This window comes from Grampus griseus (assembly GCF_964374135.1).
Source record: "Grampus griseus genome assembly, chromosome: 19".
Lineage (NCBI taxonomy): Eukaryota > Metazoa > Chordata > Mammalia > Artiodactyla > Delphinidae > Grampus > Grampus griseus.
Window position 1 is genome coordinate 57,022,748 of NC_139013.1, and position 22,415 is coordinate 57,045,162.

The 22,415-nt window shown below is 63.4% G+C and overlaps 1 protein-coding gene across 1 annotated transcript in view; it reads right to left on the reverse strand.

The window, feature by feature from the left end:
- Positions 1-2,151: 2,151 nt before the first annotated feature.
- Positions 2,152-22,415, reverse strand: part of SLC7A5 (solute carrier family 7 member 5) — a gene marked incomplete at its 5' end in the record, with an annotated part of 32,874 nt that continues 12,610 nt past the window's right edge. The window contains 9 exons of the mRNA XM_082677929.1: positions 2,152-5,256; positions 6,332-6,509; positions 8,092-8,241; positions 8,804-8,900; positions 9,312-9,415; positions 9,869-9,992; positions 10,386-10,430; positions 10,889-10,994; positions 20,539-20,664. Coding sequence (XP_082534055.1) covers positions 5,201-5,256; positions 6,332-6,509; positions 8,092-8,241; positions 8,804-8,900; positions 9,312-9,415; positions 9,869-9,992; positions 10,386-10,430; positions 10,889-10,994; positions 20,539-20,664 — 986 coding nt within the window. The 3' untranslated portion in view covers positions 2,152-5,200. The remainder of the gene's footprint in view (positions 5,257-6,331; positions 6,510-8,091; positions 8,242-8,803; positions 8,901-9,311; positions 9,416-9,868; positions 9,993-10,385; positions 10,431-10,888; positions 10,995-20,538; positions 20,665-22,415) is intronic.

Consider the following 22,415-nt stretch of genomic DNA (forward strand, 5'->3'; position numbering starts at 1 on the left):
CCAGCCTGCAGCTTCCGGGGCGGGGAGACCCAGTCGGCCCTGAGGGCTCCTTACCCTGGACTTGCTGCATTCCCAAGTTCAGGGGCCTGGCTGGCCCAGAGAGCGCAGGTGGCTACTACCTGCCCGGGCTTGGAAGGGTTGGGACCACGAGGTGGGCAGGGCCAGACCCACGCCGACTTTGGGTCCCAGAGCCCTCCTTCGGGGAGGGGGTGAGGGTAAGAGCCCGTCTGGGGGCCACATGCCATCCTTCGACCAGCCTGCACAGAGATCAATGAGGGAGAGCAGCTTCTGGAACCTTCTGTGCCCCTCTTTGACCCAGAGAGGATGTGTTCTCCAGTGAAACGGGTAGAGACAGGTTCTGTGAAGATCTGATCACCCAAGGTGTTGGTGTGATCTAGGCGTTTAAGTTTAATCACCGTTGAGTTCCTACTTGCAGAATTAAGTCACCCTGTGGCTGGAGAACAAAGATCTGGGTCTTGCCAGACTCTGGGCCCCAAGAAGTAACGCGTGCAGCTCGGGGCCTGTGTGGCGTGGCCAGGCACACGAAGAAATTGAGGAGCAGTTCAGGCAGGAGGGTGAAGGGTCCTGGGGCCCCAAGGGAGGCTGGTAGCCTGGGGCAGCCCCACGAGTGCAGGGGGCACCTTTGGGGGTGAGGATGTGCTGCTCTCCTGGTTCTTGGGCCACCCCTTCACCATCTTGGAGACCAGGGAAGGGTCACACGTTTACTACGCACGAAAGGGTCCTGTCCAGAGGCAGGAGCGCCAGGGGGTGCTGCTTCCTCCCCAGGGTCCTCGTAACGTCGTGGGGTGTCTGAGCTCTCCCACTGGGCCCGGATGTCACCCCCGCCCCGTCCCACTCTGCCTGGAATCCAGTTCCGCTTGCCTGGCCCCCATCCCCAGTCTGCCGAGATCCCACGCCCTCACGGTGGTTCTGGCTAACCCCACGGGCAGGGCTGGCTCAGCGATGTCAGAGGCCCATGCCTCGCTGCCGACAGCCTGACCCCGCCGGCCGCTTCCCCAGGCAATTTCCCAAGAATTCGGGGACTACGAGAAGAGGCCTCCCCCAGCAGCCAGCATCCCACCACCTTCTTCCCCACCTTCTCCAAACAGGCTGCTCTCTCCGTGCACAGGGTTGGGCCAAAGTGCCCTGGTCCCCCACCCGGAGACGTTTCTCTTCTCTTGCCCCCTCCTGCCCCAGAGGACCCTGACCAGCTCCGCTCAGACCACACGCGTGGGGCAGTTCATTCAGGTTGGTGTGAGACCTGTCCTTTCGTGTCCAGACCCTTTTCCGTCAGTGACCGTGAAAGGCACTCTCGTTGAGGGCCAAGGAACGATCAGGATGCCAGTGCCCTTTCGTGTGTCCCACCTGCTCCCCTGGAGACGGAAGCAGGACTTTCAACACACTAGTGGATGCATCACGGTCTGTGCATCTCACGGGGCTGCCCCTGGGATTTCGTTCAGCTGGTCTCCCTGGAGTAATAGGTTTTCTCCAGCAAAAAGCGAAGCTACGTGGTGCTCAGGGACCCTGGGCACCCACCCCGCTGGGGGCAGCACCAGGACCTGGCCCGTGGCTGGTACTCCCTTGCCCCAAGCCCAGGGGCTGGAGTGGAAGCCTCCCCAGGGGCACCCAAGGCCCCTGGTCCCGGCAGCCGGGGCTCGCGCAGCAGCCGCCGTGGACGAGCCTCCTGCCCTCGCTGAGGTTCAGGCGGCCTCCCCCGTCCCGCCACGCACGGCCCCGCGAGGAGTGGAGTTTGCCGGCATCGAGCGAGGGCTGGCAGGGCCCCGAGGCTGTGATGACTACCCTCAGGGCTGCTGTGGAAGCCTGTCCCTTCCCTCCGACCCGGCGCTGGTCCCGGCCTGGCCGTCGCCCCAAGGCCAGGCCTGTGCTCCTCGGCCCCAACTTCAAGGTCCCTCCTGAGAACTGGACCCAAACTCCCCCCTCTCATCCCCTCGCCTCCTCCCTGGCCCCGAGCACCCACCTGTGGCCTCGAGGAGGCTGTTGGCAAATGAATGAATGAATGAACGAACCGGGCAAGGAGGCGTATGATCAACCCCACCCCCACCCCCACCCCAGGGAGGCACCTCCAGGAACCTCCCTACAGCCAGAACCTGGCGCTGAATACAAGACAGAAAACCATCAGCAGTGCTTATAATTCTTCTTTAGAAACAAACAACCCCCCACAAAACACAGAACTGCCCATCCCGAACCAGCCAAGCATGTAACAGGGTAGCGGTTGGCAGGAGAGAGAGGCGTGAAGTCACACACGTCACCGCGCGACATCGTGGTGGGCGGCTGGCGTGGCTGGGACCCGCGGAGCAGCTGGGCTGTGCACCACTCCCGTGGTGAATAAACATGGTGCCAACAGCATCCCTCACACTAGTGAGACGTGAGGACGAAACAAAGCAGAACGGCTGCACGCTTGTTACGCCAAAACATGGCTTAAAAAAAAAAGTAACCCACGAAGGTGAACGCTCAGGACACTTGTCAGTAGTGTGGTCGGGAGTGGAGTCTCTGCCCCAGAACAGACACGCCTGCCTTCTAAGGGGCGGGCGGGGGCCCTGGGCTGCACGGGACCCCACAGCCCCAAGAATCACAGCCTGGGCCCACCACCTGCCTTCCCACATGCTGTGGAGAGCCACGCTTCAGAACGACCTCTGACCTTTCAGTGCACAAAGGGGCCCCGTCACTCCTGCAGGGCTGGCGCCACCCCACTTCCCCAAGATGCACGTGGTGGGAAGGCCACTGCAGTCTGGACAGGGACACCTGGCTCCCTGCACTCTGCCAGGTCACGTCCAGAGCCAGTGGTCTGACTACGATGCGTCCTAAGTGTCGCCCCGACACCCTGGAGGCAAAGAGGCCAAAATCTGCTCAGCGGTTGCTGGACCCCCGCGGAAAGGCAGTGGGCAGTGCACCCCAGGCAGCACCCTGCCCGCCCCCTGTGCGAGGGGCTGCGGTGGGAAAGGCAGTGGGCCGTGCACCCCAGGCAGCACCCTGCCCGCCAGCTGTGCGAGGGGCTGCGGTGGCTACGATGGCCAGTCTCCTCCTGAAGGGGCACAATCCCACCAGGCAGGTGGTACAGCAGCTGCAGGCCCCATTTACAGGTGAGAAAACTGAGGCCCCAATACAGAAAGTCTAAAACCAGGTCTCTGACCTCCTGGATGACATTCTGCCTTCAGACGCTGAGCTGAGCCCCTAGATGTGTGGCTTACAGCCCCAGGACAACTGAGTTGGTGAGGAGACCTCCGTGGACGTCAGTCCTCCTCACACGTCAGGAGCTACAGGCGGGCAGGGGTCTCCTGACCAGCACGAAGAGGGAGGGGTGGACACGTGGCCACCTCTGTTTCAGCCTCAATGCCCAGCCTGGCCCCCCGCAACAAGCTGCTTGTCAGGCCTCTCTGGGCCCATCGGACCATGCGGGGCCCCGGAGCCCAGGTGGGTGGCAGTGGATGGACTGGCCACTCGGAGCTCACATGGCCCCTGGGAAATGGCTACAGCTGAGCAGTGAGGCTCGATGCCCAAGGGCTAGTCTCATCCTTCCCCTGCTGGGAAGGTCAGGGGTCAGAGACCAAGGCAGAGCCGCCAGCGCCTAAGAGGGGCCTGGAGGGAGCCGATCTGACCTTTGGTGACGCTGCTCCCCAAGCTGACTCTGTGGACAGTGACAGCACAGGAAAGCCAGCCGGTGGCCAGGCCAGAGGAGCTTCTGGGCCTCGGCTGCCTCCCCTGGGGAAAATGCTATGGGAACCACAAACACGAAAGCCTGCGAGCACAGGCTCTCCGGAGGGGAGGGCAGGTGTACCATGCTGGTCTCAGCGGGAGCCAGACCCCGAGTCAGGTGGCCTTCAGAGCAGGTGCAGAGTGCCGAGGCCTGGACTCGAGCTCCCCGAGTCTGGGACAGGTGACGGGGGCGGGGACAGCAGCGCCTTGGCCAGGAGCTGAGAGCCAGCCCCCGATAGCTGGCAGGGCTGCCATCCAGCCCTCGAGGCCCGGGAGAGCTGCCTTGCGGGAACACAGAGGAGAAGCCCACGAGGGGTCACGGCGTCTGCTTCCAGATTTCAAGTGTGAAGCTTTCAAAGGACTAGAGCTTGGCTCCAAAACCGATGCAGACCTGACCTGCAACAGCACTGCCCACTCGCCCAGCATAGGAGCTGCTGGAAGCTTCTGGCCTTTGCTCAGGCTGGTGTCCAGGGAGAGACTGTACAGTCAGGAGCCCAAAGGTGTCCTGAGTGACCGGGTCTAGCCCCCAAACTGGCCCCGATCTGCACGTCCCGGTGGGAGGTCCGGGGTCTCCCAGCTGCCCCTGACTTCCGCTCGGATGCCCCTGCCCGCGGCAGGCACCAGGGCACCACTGTCAATCAGCCCAAGGCCTTTCCTTCTACAAGCCTTTCATTCAGATGTTCTTTCTTTTCTGGGATGGGGAAGGGAGCTAGCGCAGGTCTTTAAGGCAACGAGACACGAGCACGTGGGTTAGTTTCACGCAAGTCACTACATCTACGGTAACAGAGAAACGGCAAAGCCCAAGCGCGTGTGTCCAGGCCACCGTCCAGAGGGTGAGGCCGAGCCCGGAACACTGCCGGGGGTTCTCAGAACCTCTCCGTTCTCGAGACGTGCCGGAACCTGGCGACAGGATCTGGTCCCTCTGAGGCACATCGTGCTACGGGTGGCATTAGGGGAGAAAAGACGCCCCCCCCTCCGCCAACACACGTTTCTTTAAAAAATAATCATCTTGGTGGCGTCGACGCGACCTAAGATTAAGTTAAAACAAAAATAATAAAGGGACTTCCCTGGCGGTCCAGTGGTTAAGACTCGGTGCTCCCAATGGAGGGGGCACAGGTTCGATCCCTGCTCGGGGAACTAAGATCCTACGCGCTGCACGGCGCGGCCAAAAAAAATAAAATAAAGTTAAAAAAAAGTACAAATACACAAAGGTGAGAAGGGAGAAGGCCTGATTCGGCAGGAAGCCCCGCGGCCTCCTCGGTCCAACATTCCCGCCTGCACGCTCGAGAGGTATCCACAGACATCCGTCTTCTGGGACTAAATTCGTACCAGGGTTCACAGTGGCCCGGCCGCCACCCCGGGGGAGGGACGGTGGGGGCCCCCAGCTGAGCTGCCTGGATGATGGAACCGGAGTCGCTTTCTAAGGGGTGGGTGGTTTAAAACAATCTCTGCGTTTTCCTTCCGGCAGCTTCTCAGATCTTGTCGCTTACGTCTCCTGGGGAACCACATGCATGAGCTTCTGGCAAAGGACCGTCGTGGAAACTGCCAGGAGAAGAGCGGAGTTACTTGGGGATCCTCTGGTCCCGGGCCTGGGGGGTCAGGGCAGCGAGGGATGTGGGCTCACCCCGCCCCATCCTGATGCGTCCTGAGGTTGTAGGAGAAGCCAGAAAGCCAGACATTTATGTGGAACCTCCCAATTTGCGTGTGTGTGCGCGCACGTGCGCACCTCGGGCCTGCAGGCCTCCTGAGGGTTACGTTACTCAGGGAGGTGTGGCCAAGGATCCCCGCAACAGGCGGGTGCCGGCTCCACCCCTCATCCCGGTTCAGACCCCAGGGCCATCGAGAGACGTAACTAGATGGTGCCCCCCTGCTGGAGGCCTGTGACACCACACCTGGGCCACCGCCTGGCAGACCTCCAGGACCGGCAGCCAGCACGCCCACCGCGGTCCTCAGAGGGGCTGGAACAGGCGGGTGTGCTGGCGCCCAGGTGAACCCATCACCCACAGAGCCTCCACGAGCATCACTCGGGGGAGATTTCAGAACGGAGGGGCCCTGCTCTAGGCCCTTGGTGTGTTCCGACAGCTCTTCAACAGGGACTACAGTCCGGGCTGGAGGCAAAGCCCCAGCAACATGATGGGCAGCGTCCTGGGCCCCGGGCAGGTGCCCATGAGAATTCTGGGACGGCTACCCTGGGGATTTTGAAGCCCATGCAGGAGCCGGTCACACTAACAGTGGTCTCGGCACAGGGTCCTGAACCAGGCTTGTAAATGAGCCCTGTGGCCACAGTGCAGACCCTGTTTTCTCCTCCTCAGCCGGCTGGGTTTAAGCTGGCGGCAGACGGGGATTTCGTTACTTGGCAAGAGCGGCCTGGTTTTCTGGAATCCCTTGTTCTGAGATTAGCTGGTGCGCAGCTGAGCGCCTTACCCTGAAACACGTAGGCCAGGTCGCCACCCGACACGCCCAGCTCGGTCTGCTCGGCCAGGGCCTCACGCGTCCCGACCCCGACCCCCCGCGGACCCCGGGCCGTGGGCCCTGCCTGCCGCGTCGCTCCCGGCCAGGCGGGCGGGGCAGACCCCAGGGCGGGTGGAGGAGGCGCGGCTGGGGGGGAGGTACTCACAGATGCTCTGCAGCAGCCACTTGGGCTTGTTTTTCCACCAGACCCCGAGGAAGTAGATGGGCAGGCCGCTGAGGATGATGGCGAAGCCGATGCCGCACTCCACGGGCGTCTTCCAGAAGGAGACGGCGATCAGGAACAAGCAGGCCAGGATGAAGGACGCCGGGAGAGCCAGGTGGACCTGCGGAGGGGACGCAGCTGACACGGGGAGCGGGGCCTCCCCGCCTGTCCTGGCCAGCCCTGGGAGCACGGCGCCCTCCCTGTGCCCCCGCCACAGCCGGCCTCGCCCTTGGGCCCCCCCAGCCCCTCCCATGGACCCCCCCGGACAGCCCTGCGCCCAGCTGATCCTTCCGGATCCAAAAGGGCCCGGCCTCCCGGGCTGCCACACTCGCCGCGCAGCATCTCTAGGGTTTACTAGGGCCTGAGGTTCCCCTGGGTCGTGCTGGCCTCTTGAGAACCTTGTTCTCCGTGTACCCACCTCAGCACCCAGCACTGGGCAGTAATTACCCAAAGCCCAGCTGGTGCTGGCGGGTGAGCTGGACCAACCAGGCTTCCCAGGTGGGGGAAGGTGGGCCCCCCTGGTTCCCACATCGCAGAGCGGGCCCCCGGCCCCGCCCCTCACCACTGTCCCGTGGTGTTGGGGCAATGCCTCTGGGAAGGCCGTGGCCACCCGCTAATAGGCAAGGGGCGCCCACCTTCTCAGAGAGTCCTTGCGGATGGACTGGACCACAGGCTGCGTGGCTGCCTGGCAGACAGCCCCGCCCACACAGGGTCCGGAAGAGGAGCCACAGAGGCACCCACAGCACGGCCAGGGCCCCAGGGACACTTGTCCCCTGTCTGCACCCACCATGCCTCCTGCCAGGCGGCCTGTCCACACCCGGAACCCGCCCTCTGTCTACACCTTGGCAAGAGACCCTGGGGTGAGCGAGGGTCCCATCAGGTCGGCCCTCATGCCTGCTCCACCCCCAGCTCCACAAGGACAGGCCTGCTCCCCACAAGCAGGGAGCAAGGTGGTCCAGGGCACTGAGGTCGCTGGGTCCCCCGGCGGAACCTGTCCAAGACAGGAAGTCTGGTCCTGGCTGGCATCGCAGGACTGCTCGGTGGGCGAGGGGCCCTTGGACAGGCGCCAGCTGCTGGCCACACGCCACCAGGACCGGATGAAGGGCAGGAGCTGCCGGTCGGCAGCCGCCACGCCACGGGCTCTGCCCTCTCACTCCGCCATGACTGTCGGGGGCATAGCTGACGTGCTCACCAGGCCTCCCCAGCAGGGGTGTGACCCCCTTTTTGGAGAAACAAGGTCGCCCTTGGGCAGCTGTGCCCAGTACTGAGTTTATGAGGACACAGAGAGCCGACCTCAGGCTGGGGGCACGGTGGGCAGCCTGGTCCCGAAAAGCCCCCATTCACTCAGGGGCAAAGTCAGAGGACGCGCCCCTCCCCAGACAAGGTGGGGCCCGTCCCCTCCGCCCACGTGCAGTCTGCTCACGGCCACCCCGGCCGCCCGGGGCCGCAAGCTGCTTACTCCTGCTCCTCTCCTTTCGCTAGAAGATAAGCTCTAGGAGGATTAGGTGCTGGGGGTGGGGGGTGACTATCGTGTCCTTTGACGAACCCCAGCACCTAGAATCAAACAGTCATCAGGAGAACTCAAGGCTTCTCACCAGGGCCCTTGGAGAAGGGTGCCCTGAGCTCCGGTGTGCAGAGGGGACGGAGGCCCGCAGAGCGACGCTGGCTGCCCGGGCACACGTGGGGACCGCGTGGACGCTCACCTTGATGGGCCGCTCCAGATCTGGCTTCTGGTAGCGGAGCCAGATCATCCCGATGATGGCCAGGGCCACACAGAGCCAGTTGAAGAAGCTGAAGAAGTTGATGACGGAGAAGATGTCTTTGGAGAAGGCGTACAGCAGGGTCATGACGCACTGCAAGCACGGGGACGGGCCGTGAGCCGCTGCCGCCGCCAGGACACACCTGGCGGGCGGGCTGACCGCACGCACCCACTCCCGTCTTAAAGGAAGATGTGGTCTGTGGGACACGCAGGCCCTCACGGCCAAGGAAAGCGCTGGCGGGGAAGGGGCCGAGGCGCCTGGATTTCAAGGAGGGGTCACAGGCCACGCGCTGCCCCGCGGGGGGGGTTTGGCTTCACACGCCTCCAGGTTGTTTCTGCTTCTTGTTTCTCTCTCTCTCTTTTTTAATAACCACCATGTATTAATTTTGGAACGAGAAACAAAAAACCATCCAGCGCCCTGTGGAGTTCAGGGGAGCGTGTGGCGAAGAGCCTGACGTGGAGACACACCTCGCGCTACAGCCCGTCTCACCTGCACCTTGGCCTCCGGCCCGCAGCCTGGTGACACTAGGCGGAGCCGGGACGGCGTGGCCGCTCCCGGACTCCCTCTGCAGAGCCCCCAACAATCCCCGAGGGACACGCCCACCCTCCACCTTGCCCCGCCAGTGACCCCCGCCCCATGGAGGGCGGGGACTCACCGTGAACACGAGCGAGGGCACGGGCGTCAGCAGCTGCGGGTGGATCATGGAGAGGACGGAGGGCAGGTGGCCCTCCCTGGCTCCCACGAAGAACAGCCTGAGGACAGAGGGGAAGGCGGTCGGCCTCGGCCGAGGGACCCAGGCAGGTGGGGAGCGGAGGGGGCCTGTGCTGAGGACCGGGCTCCCTGCCGTGGGCCTTGGTGTCCCCCACGGAGCCAGCTGGCAAGGGGCCCTGTCACCTCCAGCCCCCCACAGGGTTCACGTGAACCCACGAGAGAGCCTGGACGGACACAGCAGTTGTGTCACCTCTGGGCAGGAACGTGCGTTATTTCTGTGTCACTTGAATGTTTTGACAGCCATGTTATTACTCAAAGTAACAAAAACTAGAGCTCTCCGAGAGCACGCGAGAAAGCCACGCGTAGCAGCTCCCCACACGCAGCCCCGCCCGCTCCACCGCTCTGCCGCCAGAGCCTGAGTGACCGAGGGCGGCGGCCCTGGCGGGGCTCACCTGGAAGACGTGAAGAGGGACCCGTTGACGGAGCCAAAGCAGGACAGACCCACGAAGACGGGGATGATCCAGGACATGACGCCCAGGTGGTAGTTCCCAAAGTCCTAGACGGACGCTGAGCGTGAGCCCTGCCCTGCGACGCCCCGACTGCCCCACCTGGCCGTCCGCAGGCGCCTCACCGCCCCCCACCCCCGGGCTGGCCCACACACAATCCCCTCCCCGGGGGCTCAGTATTCATTCGGAAGGTGGGACAGGCCTCTGAGGTGGGGCTGGAGGTCCGTAATGGACTCAGCCCCTCGGCTCTAAGAGCGACCATCACTGGAACCACCACAGACGTGCCAACTTAAAGCTGTGCAGGGTGGTCTGGGCACCAGCGCTGCTGCAGCTCCCTGGGGTCCCCACGTACAGCCAGCGCCCTGCACCCACTGGCAGGCTTGGTAAAGCACCAGCTCAACCCCTCTGAGTAGGAGCACACTTTGCAGACGAGGGGCCCGGCCTGCTTCTCATCGTGGGCTCGGAGGGCCGCGGCCGGCTCTTAGCGGCAGGTGGCATCTTACCACGGCCACAGCCTCCGACGTGAGCATCTGCTCAGGGGACAGCGTGGTGAAGTAGGCCAGGTTCGTCAGCACGTACACCAGGGTGACGATGGGGAGGGAGATGATGATGGCCAGGGGCAGGTTTCTGCAAGGACCGGGCGAGCACATCACCAAAATGAAGCCCACGACAGGGCCGGGCCTGTCCCTCGCTGCAGGGGAAGCGGCACGTGACCAGCAAGTGGCTGGAAGGTGGCGCTTGGGGCAGCTGTGCAGCTGTGCAAACCTGGGCCAGCGACTCAACCCTGCCGGCCTCCACGCCCCCATGTGTGAAATGGGCTTCCTGCCCATTCTGAGGACGAACCTTCTTCTAGATCACACGGCCCCCATGATCCTGACCCCAGGGGCCCTCCCGGAAGGCCATGCACTGCTTTTGTCGGGGGCTGGGCTGAGCCCAAGGATGGGCTCTTGGACAGAACCAGGCTTCTTCCTTCTCTCAGGTGAAAATGATAAAAACACGCGTCTCTGTTCGCATACATACCTGTAGGGATTAATCATCTCCTCTGTGACAAAATTCAAGTAATTCCTAGAATTTAGAGAGCAGACTTTTATTATACGTTCCTCCCTCAGTCATCGGGAAGAAAGAATGCAGGTTCCACGGGGAGTCCGACCTGGCTGCCCTGGGCCGGTGGAGAGGGGACGCCCACACCCCCAGGACGCTCCCTCCCTCCTGGTGAGCAGCTGGGGCCATGCGGGCGCCTCCTGAGATGGCGATGCTCCTGCCCCTCCCCAGCGCCATCCCCCCTGGGAAGCAGCACCGTCCCTGAGGTGTCAGCAGAGGTTTATCTCGGGGCCCCGTTCTCGGGGGCAGGACACAAGCCGAGAACAGCACTGCTATGAGGGCCCCTCTGTGCTTCCTCGGGAAGCATGGGGTTTCCTGCCCCCGCCCCGTAGAACTGCCCGTGGATGGCCGAGAGGTGTGGATTTCTGGACACTCTGGGGTCTGGCATGTGTGCCCCAGGGCCCGGATGTTCTAGAACCTACCATCCCCCGTAGGCAAAGAGGCCGCTGTACAGTGCCAGCACGATGTTCCCCACGTCCACTTTGGTGCCTTCAAACGAGGACTTGGGGTCCAGATTGGACATGTTACCTGGCAGGGGCCAAACAGACAGATAGGGATTCTGGGTTAGAAATCGTGGCACGGAGGCCAAGCCACAAGTTCCGAAATGTTCCTGGATCAAAATACAGCAATAGACAAAAATGCAACAGATTAAATGCACCTGTGAGCCCCCAGACTCCCAGGGGCCGGGGCAGGCAGGCAGGGTGAGCACGGTTCTGCTAGGTCTGAGGCCCCTGTCCCCGCCCACTCGAGATGGGGAGGGCAGCTCTGCAGACCCCCGGCCGGGCGGACACCCAGCGTCCATCTGTGCCTGTGGGACAGGATGCCTGGGACGGGCGGGCACCGGGGTGGGTCTGCCTTGCCTGGGCTGCAGGGCGCTGGGCGCCTCAGAGGACGCTCCCTGCAGATCTCAAGATGCGGCCCAGTCAGGGCACCTGGGCTGCGTCTCCACTCTCCCCCTTAGTGTTGGGAGCCCAGAGCTGCTAAGCGTAAGCCAGGCTTCTCGTCTGGGCACACGAGCTCCCGAAGACGACCTGGACCCGCCCTGGGACGTGGCTGTACCCGAGGGGCTGCAGCTGGTGAGGGACGGTGGGCTCAGCTCTGTTCCCTAACCCAGATGGACGTACTGGGCTCTTGGACACAGGGGGTCGGCTTCTCTGCTGACCATTTCCACCCTGAATGGCCCCAGGCGTCCTGGGCTTGTGGCCGTATCGCTCCAACCTCTGCCCCGCCTTCACCGGCACCTCTGCTGTGGCTCCTCTGGTGACCCGAAAGGACACCTGTCATTGGACTTCGGGCCCCCCTCACCCAGGACGATCTCAGCTCCATCCTTTCCTTAATTACACCTATAGAGACCCTCTTCCTGAATGAGGCCACATCCACCGATTCCGTTGGACATGTTTTGGGGGCCACCACTCAACCCAGTATGGTAGACGTGAAACGTGGGGGCCTTAGAAGGGTCCCTGGCTACTAGGACAGTGTCTGGCCCTTTCTGAGGCTGTTACACCATCTGTGAAATGGCCCCATAACACCCAGGCCCAGAAAGACTCGCTCCATAAGGAGGGACCAGCCTGCCAGCCAGGTGCCGACAGACACGGGCAGGGGCTCGGCCAGACTCCATGGGGTTTTTGTTCCTGGCTCCCCGGCTCTGGGTGCGGCCGTGACACAGGCCCCATGGCTCTGGATATGAGGGTCTGTGCCCCGTGCTGCTGAGAAGCACATGGTCCAGGACCCGAGGGACCAGGCTGAGACGTGACCCTGGGGCTGCTACATGGGTCACTGCCACCCGTGGCTGGAGGATCTGCAGGTCCCTCGGGGGACGGGGGGACGGGGGGATGGAGGACGCCATGCCTTCCACGAGGGCGATGGCCTTGGTCACCCCAGGAACACAACACGGTGACGGTATGAGGAGGTTGAAAAGCGGACCCGTGGCAGGGAGGCTCCCATAAAACGCCGTCATCCTACCCAGTCAAAGCCTGCACTTCAAGGCAGCACTCATTTCCTCTGGCAAACGCCGCTGGGGGAGGGGAGGGACCCCAACTTCCTTTCTGGGTCCAGATGCCCTGGATGCCTGGACTCTGCCCTGCAGGTGTGCTTAGGCGTGAGCTGGGAGAAGGACTCAGGACGCAGGAGGTCCCTTCCGCTCCCCAGATGAGGCCGCGGTCTCGTGACGAGGAAAGGCTCCAGGGAGCCTGGCAGCTCACCCAGCCCGCCACCCACACGTGACCTGTGTTGCAGGCCCGGGTCCTGAGACCGCCTGGTCACAGGGGGGTCAGCAGGCTGGTGGGCGGGGGCAGTGCACAGAGCCGGCTCAGGACAGGGCACCCCAGCACGGCACCCAGGGCCTGGCTGCTCCCCATGGCATGTTCTGGAATGTGCCTTCCTTTACATCTGTGAGGAGGGGGAGGGGCATCTGTCCCACAAGTTGGGGAAGCTGAGGCTCAGGCCACCTGCCCACGGACCTGCGTCTGGCTTCCTGAGCAGACAGCCGCTCCCAGACGCTGCAGCTGCTCCCGTGACCCCAGGTCTCCGGAAGACCCTGCACCCCTACAGGGTGCTGCTGCTGCCGCTCAGGGTCTCGCAACTACTTCTGGAACACTGAAGGCCTTTCACAGCAAGGGCTCCTTACAAGTAAGGCACTTGAGATTTTCTCCTCAATCTGCACCATTTCCCCATCAGGACATACTTCAATCTCCTGCTTGTGCTTCAAGGGGAACTGCTTTTCGCACATGCTGGAAGATAGATCTCGGTGCAGCCATTAAAACTGGCTCCCAGGACTTCCCTGGTGGTGCAGTGGTTAAGAATCCGCCTGCCAGTGCAGGGGACACGGGTTCGAGCCCTGGTTCGGGAAGATCCCAGAAGCCGCGGAGCAACTAAGCCCGTGCACCACAACTACTGAGGCCTGCACGCCTAGAGCCCATGCTCCACAACAAGAGAAGCCACCGCGATGAGAAACCTGTGCACCTCAACAAAGAGTAGCCCCCCGCTTGCCACAGCTAAAAGAAAGCCCGCGTGCAACAACTAGGACCCAATGCAGCCAAAGATGAATAAATAAATAAATTTATTAAAAAAACCCTGGCTCCCACCTCGAGCACGATCTGAATTAGTGACACTGTACACACGTGTGTGCATGTGCACGCACCACGGATACACGCACGTGCACGTGTGGGCTAGAGACACGGCTATGCAGGAGGACGGCCTGTGCTCTTGCTGAGAATAAATTCAAGGCTTGAAATACAGGCTGGGGTTACAGAACCACCGTTTTCAGCCCCGAGGCCTGGGAAGCCTCTGTTTTCATCAAGGGGCGCTGCGCTAACGGCTTGGAGTCCTGACGTAAACGCATCATCGCCCTGAGACGGTGGATGGAATTCCTGCTGCAGAACGGTTATTTCCTGGATTTAGAGCGACTTTGCAGCCTCTGAAACCCCAAGAAAATACTAGCTGCTCTGGCCCAAACGCAGACTGAAGACTCTCACGGGCTCCACTGGGGGCCTCGGTAGGACAGGTGTGGCCGGGCCGTCCTGCTGGGAGCTCTCTTGGTTATCCGGGGCCTCATTCCCTGTCTACAAAGCACCCGAATGCCCTGGAGGAAAGTGGGCATCCAGGTGCACAGAGGCCAGCACACCCCCTGCTTCTCTCCTGGCACGGTGGTGCAGGGGGCAGGGGGTTGAGGGGGAGCTCCGCCAGGAATGTGGCTGCTTTGGGCTCCCATCTGCCACTGCAAGTCCCTCTGTGCTGCCCCCTCCCTGTCACCTCCCTCCTGCCGACAGCCAGCGCCCGATTGGGTGCACACGTGGGCCCCCTCGGCAGAACTCCTGGGTCTGTCCAGCCTCCGTCTGAGCTGGAGGGCCGCCTGGATCAGACCTGCAGCCGGGCTGGGCACCCGACCAAACACTGGCCAAGCTCTGCCCTCCTCTCCACGGGCGCCTTGGAATGGGCGCCGGGCCTGCTGGCTCTGCAAGGCACTTGGCCCCGGGACCCCCAGGACAGGCACGGCTCGGGGGCGCCCGCCCGGGGACAGTGGCTCCGCCTGCCCGTGCCGCCCGGGCATCCTGTTGGGGCTGGAGCCCTCACAGCAGGGGGGCTTGCAGAGGTCTGGAGAGCTGGGGGGCGTGCGCGGCACCTGCCTGGTAGTCTCCAGAGCAGTAGAAGAAGCAAGGGAGGCAGCCACACCCCACGGAATGATGTGTGTCCGCAGCCACTCGGTGCCTGGCGGCCACCGCAGGGGACACACAAGAAAACCCCCTGGGAGGGCAGATCAGGGCAGATCCCAGACCCCGCACGGTGGTCTCAGCCACCCACCGGCCCCAGCAACCAGGGGACACGGTGATGGGAGACACTTGGGATTGTCACGGCTGGGGGCGTCATCCAGTGGGTGGAGTCTGGGTGATGCGAATACCCGGCAGACGAGACGGCCAACACAGCAGACAGTGCCGGGCGGGATCCCGCTATAGACGGTGCTGGCAGGTGCACGGCTCATGTGCTCGGCCGTCCCCCGCCCCGGACCCCAAACCGGGATGCCATCCTTGTTAAAAACACAGAGGTCCACATGCCAGCCAGACACGGGATGGATGACCTCGTTAACACCCTACCCCCGCCCATGACCGCCGAGCTCCCCACTCCAGCTCTGTCCTCATGGGGCCCACAGAAGGCCAGCAGGCAGAAAAGTCATCACGATGGACAGATGGGGGAGCGCAGGCCCTCCCGCAGGGGCTGGGGGTGTGGGTCCCCTGGGCCACCCCGTCTCTGGGGCTTCCCGGCAGGCCTCAAAGCCGCCTCTAACTTGCTCACCCAGAAGGTGATGCCACCAGGGGTGGGTCCCGCCCCCAGGCTCACCCGCGGTGCAGGCAGGCCCCGAGGCCGCTTCATAGGGTCTGCCCATCTCGGAGGGCCGCGGGAAGGTGGAAGCTAGCGCAGAGCCGCATCCTGGCTTCCCTGGCAGCCTCGGGAACCAGGGTGGCTGGGGTGCGGGTGTTCACAAGGCCCCGGGAGCCGATTTCAGGGAAAGCAGCCCAGCCCCCTGCGTCATGCAGGCAGAGCCATGGCAACCCTCGACCCGGGGGCGCAGGGCACCCCACTCTCAGGAGCTGTGCGCGTGGGGACGGGACCAGGAGCCCCGGGGGGTGTGCCAGCCCCTCTGAATCAGAGGACAAGGGCTCCTCATGGCGTCTGCGTCCCCCCAAGGTCCTGCCGGGCTTACGTCACACTCACCAAGGCTTGGCCTGGGCCCGGGCATGGGAACCCACAGTCTCTCAATGCCCAGCCTGGAGATGGCAGCTGGGGGCAAGCTGGAAAAATGCCGGAGCCTCAGCGTGACCAGGTCGCGCCCTGCCCAGTGCTCTCCCTCCTGCCTCTGCCCACGGGCACTCCTCCTAGGACGCTGACGCTGACTGTGAGAACGTCATTCCCCGAACCAGCGTGGGCGGGTGTCCACTGTGCAGGAACCTTCCACCTGGTCCCTCCTGAACCCTCTGGGGTTCCACATAATGGTTGTGTATGTGGTGGAGCGCACTGCACAGGGTACCCCCAAAGTTCATGTCCCCCTGGAACCTCAGAAGGTGACCTGCTCGAAAAGGATCTTTGCAGATGTAATCAACGCAAGGATGTCAAGGTTGAGACCGCGGACGAGGGTGGGCCCTAATTCCCCGAGAGCGTCCTTATAAGACACAGAAACACGGGGGCCACGTGAGGACAGAGGCAGAGTGATGCAGCCACGAGCCCGGGAACCACTGGAGCTGGAAGAGGCAAGGACGCTCCTCCCTCCAGGTTCCAGAGGCAGCGCGGCCTGGTTTTGGACTGCCAGCCCCAAGACTGTGAGGGGGTAACTGCTGTCGTTTTAAGGCCCTGGTCTGTGTCCTGTGCTGCGGCTGCCCCACAACACTCCCTGTTTCCACTGTGCCTTCACAGGCATGGTCAGGACATGCCACAGCCGTGGCCTTGGATCCCGCCTCACCATCACGGGCCAAGCGAGCAGGTGCTTGGCCGTGGGACTGAGCCCCATCTGAGAGTCAGCTCTGTAGGACCCCTGCCCTTAGCGGGTCTCCTGCTCCACCCAGAGACCAGGCACCCTTGGGAGGCTGCATCCCACAGCTGGCTTGCTGCGGGTCCCTCTTTCCCATCTCCACACCCCGGGCTGAGCGCACAGTGTCTGGTGCCTATTCTCCGCTCTGCCTCGGGGGTGGTGGTGACGGTGCCCATTCACCGTGGCCAGCGTCTGTCTCCGGTATCATCCGTCTTTTAAACTCCTGGAGGAGCTGCCCCGGGGCCTCAAGATCAGCTTCAAGCCTCAAAGGACCCTCTCTGCACTGCACAGGCTGCAGAGACCCCTGGGCACAAAGTGTGCCCAGCACAGGGCTGTGTGGCTGCCGCCCCCGTCCTGCTGCGGCCCCGTCCGAGCAGCTGACCACCCAGGGCACGGGTGAGCAAGGTCGGCAGGGAGAGAGCCAACTTCCAGGCCTTTGGTCTCATCCCCGAGGGCAGCACAAGCAAAGCATGTGACTTCCCACCTGTGATGACTCTGGACTCGGAATCTGCCCAGAGCCACGCAGGCCGACGGAAAGGTCTCAACTAAAATCAATCAGAGCACCCGGAGGGCTGCCCTGGCGGCGCAGCGGTGGACAGTCCGCCTGCCGATGGAGGGCACGTGGGTTCCCCGGTCCGGGAAGATCCCACATGCCGCAGAGCGGCTGGGCCCGTGAGCCATGGCCGCTGAGCCTGCGCGTCCAGAGCCTGTGCTCCGCAACGGGAGAGGCCGCAACAGTGAGAGGCCCGTGTACCGCGAAAAAAAAAAAAAAAAAAAAAAAAGAGCACCCAGAGGAAAGAGACACCCGCATCCAAGCCCTCCCGCGGTGGCCGAGGGGTGCCCATGTCTGCCGCGCGACCTGCTGCTCTGGGCACTGGGTGAGGAGCAGACTGGCCCGCCCTCCCCCTTGGCCCCGCCCCTGTCTCCTGGGGCACAGGTGACCGTGGGGAGAACTGAACCCCAGCCAAGGCCTGGGGCCGCTGTGGCCACTTCACACATGAGGACACCAAGGCTCTAGCAAGCGAAGGGCCCTGCTGAGACCCAGACCCTCCCAGGACGAGGGTCTCCTCCCTGCCCCCCAGTGCTCTGGCCACCTGGCTGGGCTGCCCAGGGCCTTCCCCACCAGCTCCGGACACCACACCCTGGGACAGGACGCAGGGCGGACCGTGCCTCGAGGGAGCTCTCGTCCCCGCACACAGTGCCCATCGTCACAGGCCTTGTGGGGTCATGACTGGACCCCGACCCTGCTACAAGCCGGGCAGGGTTGCGCCACCACTGCTCTGTGCCCTGAGGGCCCACTAACCTAAGAACTAAAACACACACTGTCAAGTGACTCCCAGCCTCGTCCCAGCCCTGGGGGCACGCTGGCCTTCACAGCCCCACCGGGGCCTCCCCACTGCCAGGATCCCCTTCGGCCCAGGTGGACTCCTGCCACGCCTGCCCTAGGTCACTCCATGGCAGTGCCCAGACACACACGATCAGCACAGGGGCCAGGAGCCTCCACGCCCAGGTCTCCCGGACACGGGGGCCTACGTCTCAGCGCCAGGTGACCTCACAGGAACTGCCATGGAGGCCAGGGCCCGGGGCCTGTCGGTTCCCCCTCCCGTGAGCTCCCCCAGGGGGCACCCTTAACCTGCAGGGTGACACCAGCTGCTCCAATTGCTCCAGGAGACGCCGGGGGCCCGCCCACCGGAGGACACAGCCGAGCAAAACCACAACGGTCCCATTGTGTGTCCTCCAGGAGGGGCCGGGGCTCAAGGGACGAGCCTTCCCCACTCCCACCCTCCAGCCTCGGAATGGCCTGGCCTCGGGCCGTGGGCCTGCTGGGTGTTGTAGGTAAAGGGCCGACAGAGAGAAGTCAAAGCGGGCACGAAGTGCCCCTCTGCCCACCGCTGTCACTCAGCCCTGGTCCTCGGGGCACCCCCCCCCACACCACGCGCCGGGCCTGCTTCTCTCTGTGGCCGCCCCTGGCCAAGCCTCCGCCACCCACACTTCATGGCCACTGGGCTCTGAAACGCCGGCCTGATTTCAGTGCCCCCTGCTGAGAAGGCTGGGGGGGGGGGGATCCAGAGCCCTCGCGTGGTGCCAGGCCCCGCATGCGTGCCTCCCCCGGCCTCCGGGCCACCTGAGCCCCTCCCGGGCCCTGCAGAGCCAGCCCCGGTCACACCAACTCTGAGCCTTCATCCAGCCGTCCCTCTGGCCCTCAGAAGGGCCTTCCTGATCGGGGCCGAGCCCTGCCTGCCCGTCTGCGGGTCTCCTGTGCACATGTCTGATGTCCGCACACCAGACACAGCGCGAGCCCTGGACGGCAGGGCCGAGTCCTCAACTGGGTCTCAGCACAGAGCCACACCCGGGGCCTCAGAAAGTTCTGGTGAAGGAGGACAGGAAGGCGGGCAGGACTGCCCACGAGTCTCACTGGCAACGAGGACGAGGCCTGGAACAGAGGCCTGGAACCTGGACCTGCCGGGCTCCACGCCCCAGCCCCTTCTGCAGCCCCCAGGCCCCTCTGGGCACCAGGCAGGCCAGGCGGGGCCAGGCACTGGTAAAGGGCAGAGACGGCGCGTGGGCAGGTCTGCGAGATGGGGGTCATGTCCTCCAGATGCACCGTGGCTCGCGGCCAATCTGGGCACCATTGCGCTGAGCCCCTGCCAGAGGGGTCCTGGCCCTTCCACCAACATTCAGCATGGGATCCTTGGGGCAGCCGCCCAAGGGGTAAGTCAGGCGACTCTCGTGGGGAAAGGGTTGTTTTCACAAAGTGTCCTCTGCAAGGGAGGGCATCCATCTGGGAGGGAAACCAGCGGACAGGAATTTTGCAGACACTGCACTGCCTCCCAGGTTCAGAAAGGAATGGCTTCGGGGGGGGACGTTTTCGATGGCAGTAGGATTATAAACACGTTATGTATTCAAGCTGAACAAAGGCGCTTTGCTCTCCCTGCTGAAATTTGTTTTTACAAGACTCCGGCCCCCCTACATTCTTCATCAGCCTGTATCTAATCACACCAGCCAAGCAAAACCTGCACCAGCAAGTCCTCTTCCAATGACATTGACGTGCTCCCCAGCTAGACCGCCTGGTGGGCGCAGGATGGATTTTTCCCCCTACCCACTGGTTTCCACCCATAAGCTCTCAGTGGCAGGGAGTCCCTCAGCTCCCTTAGCGCTCCCGTCAGCACTCCTGGTACCTGGAACCCAGCCCGGCCGGGGTCCTCCAGACAAAGTCTTGTCTTTAGGAAGATGCTGGCACCTGAGCTCCCAGGAAGCCAGGGGACACGGAGGCTGGTCTCCCCGCTCCCCGACACACGGGGCCACGGGGGTGGGGGTGGTGCTGCTCTGTGTCGTCACGGTGACCACAGATCTGTGGCAGCCACGCACAAGGCTAGCGTGGGCCTGCCATCCAGCCATCCTGGAGAAGCCAGTACCTCCGTTCACCAAGAGACACCCTCAAGAATGTTCCCGACAGCATCCCTCTCAGTAGCCAGAAACGGGGAGACTCCACCTGCCCACAGCATAAACTTTGCGGCACATTCACGAGAACGCGGCCCAGCGGGAAGACACACTGCCACCAAACGCCACTGCATCGGCGCCCATCATGGAGGGGTCGGCATGGCAGGCAGCCATCCACAGGGCACGGGGACCCTGCTGGGGGCTGGGGGCACGTTCCCGTGTGGAAGATCCAGCGGCACCGGCAACAGCACCTCTCGGCCGTGCTGCTAATGCAGGAGGCGCGTCGCCAAGCTCTCCCCACGAACCACCGCCCACCCCGGTCACCACCAGGCCCACCCTGTGTGGGCAGGACAGCAGCCTCTGCATGGCAGACCTGTTTCTCCTGCTGCTCTGGGACGGACGACCCGCCAGGTGACGTGCAGCCCGCCTAACTCAGTGTCAGTGCTTCTCCCGGGACCGCGTGACGCGCCGACTCCAGTGACACCCGTTAGCTAAGGCGGTGGATTTGGGGCCGGGCGCTCAGAGACGGGGACCCCTCCCCCTCCCCCCACACGCCCCCAGGCTCAGCAGGGCCTCCCGGGACAGCTGGGAGAGCCCAGGGGCTGCACTCACCCTTCCCGATCTGGATGAAGCCGAGTAGGATGATCAAGGCCAGCGCCAGGAGTTTGGCCGCGGCGAAGGCGTCCTGGACGCGGGTGGCGGCCTTCACGCTGTAACAGTTGACGGCCGTGAGCAGTACTGTGGAGACAGGGGCAGCGAGTGAGTCCCGCGGAAACACGGGCAGAGGGGCCGGCGGGGAGAACCCCAGCCCTGAGGTCACAGGCTGAGAGACAGCTGTGAGCCCAGGTGCCCCCCAGGCTGCCAAAAAGGCCTTTTTGTCCTAATGAATGAATTTCAACACGTCACCGCCACCTGAGTCCCTCCTGCAGGAGCCCTCGAGGAGAGCGCTGGGCTCAGAGCAGGCTGAACGCCCACACTGCCATCTCGGGGTGGGGGGGTGCTCAGTCACCTTTCTGCTCCCACCTGACACTTCAGCACAAGTGTCAGGCTCTCCCACAGGCACCCAAACTTCTCAAGGTGGGAACCCTCTCTTCAGAGGGTCCTCGTAGGATCCCACAGGGGCACAAGGGGTGCGGCATCAGCCTGACAAGTCCGGGGGGGGGGGGCGGTCCACGGGGGCTGAAGGAGATGCACAGCCCAGGCTCCCAGTGGTGAGAATAGCAAACAAGCACGAACTCTGCGGCTGGTGTCACAGCAGATACTAAAGACCCAAACTCCATGCCAGTCACCACCAGGGGGACGGAGAGGAGACATGGGGGGCGGGCAGCTAAGCCAGGCTCCCCCAATGCGCCGACACACGCAGGCCCCGCCTAGGACCCCAGGGAGACCCTCCAAGTCCTGAGCAGAGGTGGAGGCAGCGCTCAGTGTTCAGGGACCTCGCCAGCAGCCCCTCTGCAAACTCACCACAAAGCAAAATGAGATTAAAACAAAGGCAACAAACCAACACTCAACACCCGGGCCTTCCTACTCGGTGGTTCCTACCTCTCGGCCGAGTCTCACGTGGAAACACGCACTCCGTGAGGCCAGCGCTCCAGTGCCCACGCCACTGCTGACGCCAGCTACCCAGGGAGATGGCCGGGGCGCAAATGGGGCCTTTTATTCTCGGCAGGCTGGCGGTCGAACATTAACCAGCACAGCCTGGACCCAAGGGAAGGGCGTCTGTCCACCATGCCCCGCACACACCGGCTTTTCCCAAGGGCTGCGCTGGGTGAGAAAGTCTGGACCGGGCTTCTGCTCCAGACAGAACCAACCCCGGGCTGGCAGATGCCACGTGGCTTCCTCCCCCAGCTAAATCAATTATGTGTACTTTTACGATGTGAGGGAAAGGCCACAACGAAATAAATCCACGCTGTTTAACTAGATGAGACCTGACAGTTCAGGTGTGAGGAAAACAGGACATGGCCCCCTGAGCTCTGGTTAGGGCCGGGGGCCCGCACTGCACCCCGCCCACGCTTAGCTCTTCCAGAAATTAACTGATACCCAAATACCGCCCCCGCCCCATCACTTTCTCTCTGCTGCCCTAGGCCTGGCCGACGCGGCGGCTGACCACGACTGTTCGCTAAGCCCTCAGGAAGCTCAGGCTGAAAACTTTCAAAACCAGTTGCTTCTGGCTGCTACCCCTAAACTGAAACCCTCGGATGTTCCCAGACCAGATACGAAGGCAAAGAGCCACCTGGAGGGGCCCGCACTCGTGGGGACCCGGGCCGAGGCGGCACCTGTCAGAGGCTCGCGGCAACATGAGCTGCCTCAGGGTAGTGGCACTTACACGAGGCTGTGAGAATGGAGGGACAGGGTATCCCTGGCACAGCACTGAAGCCACCTCCGGCAGCAGGAGCTGAGCCCAGGCTCAGATGAGGGGCCGACGTGTGCAAGGGACAAACAGGACCAGTGGCCTCCGCCGTGTGGCTCTGGGGTGGACACACTCTCAG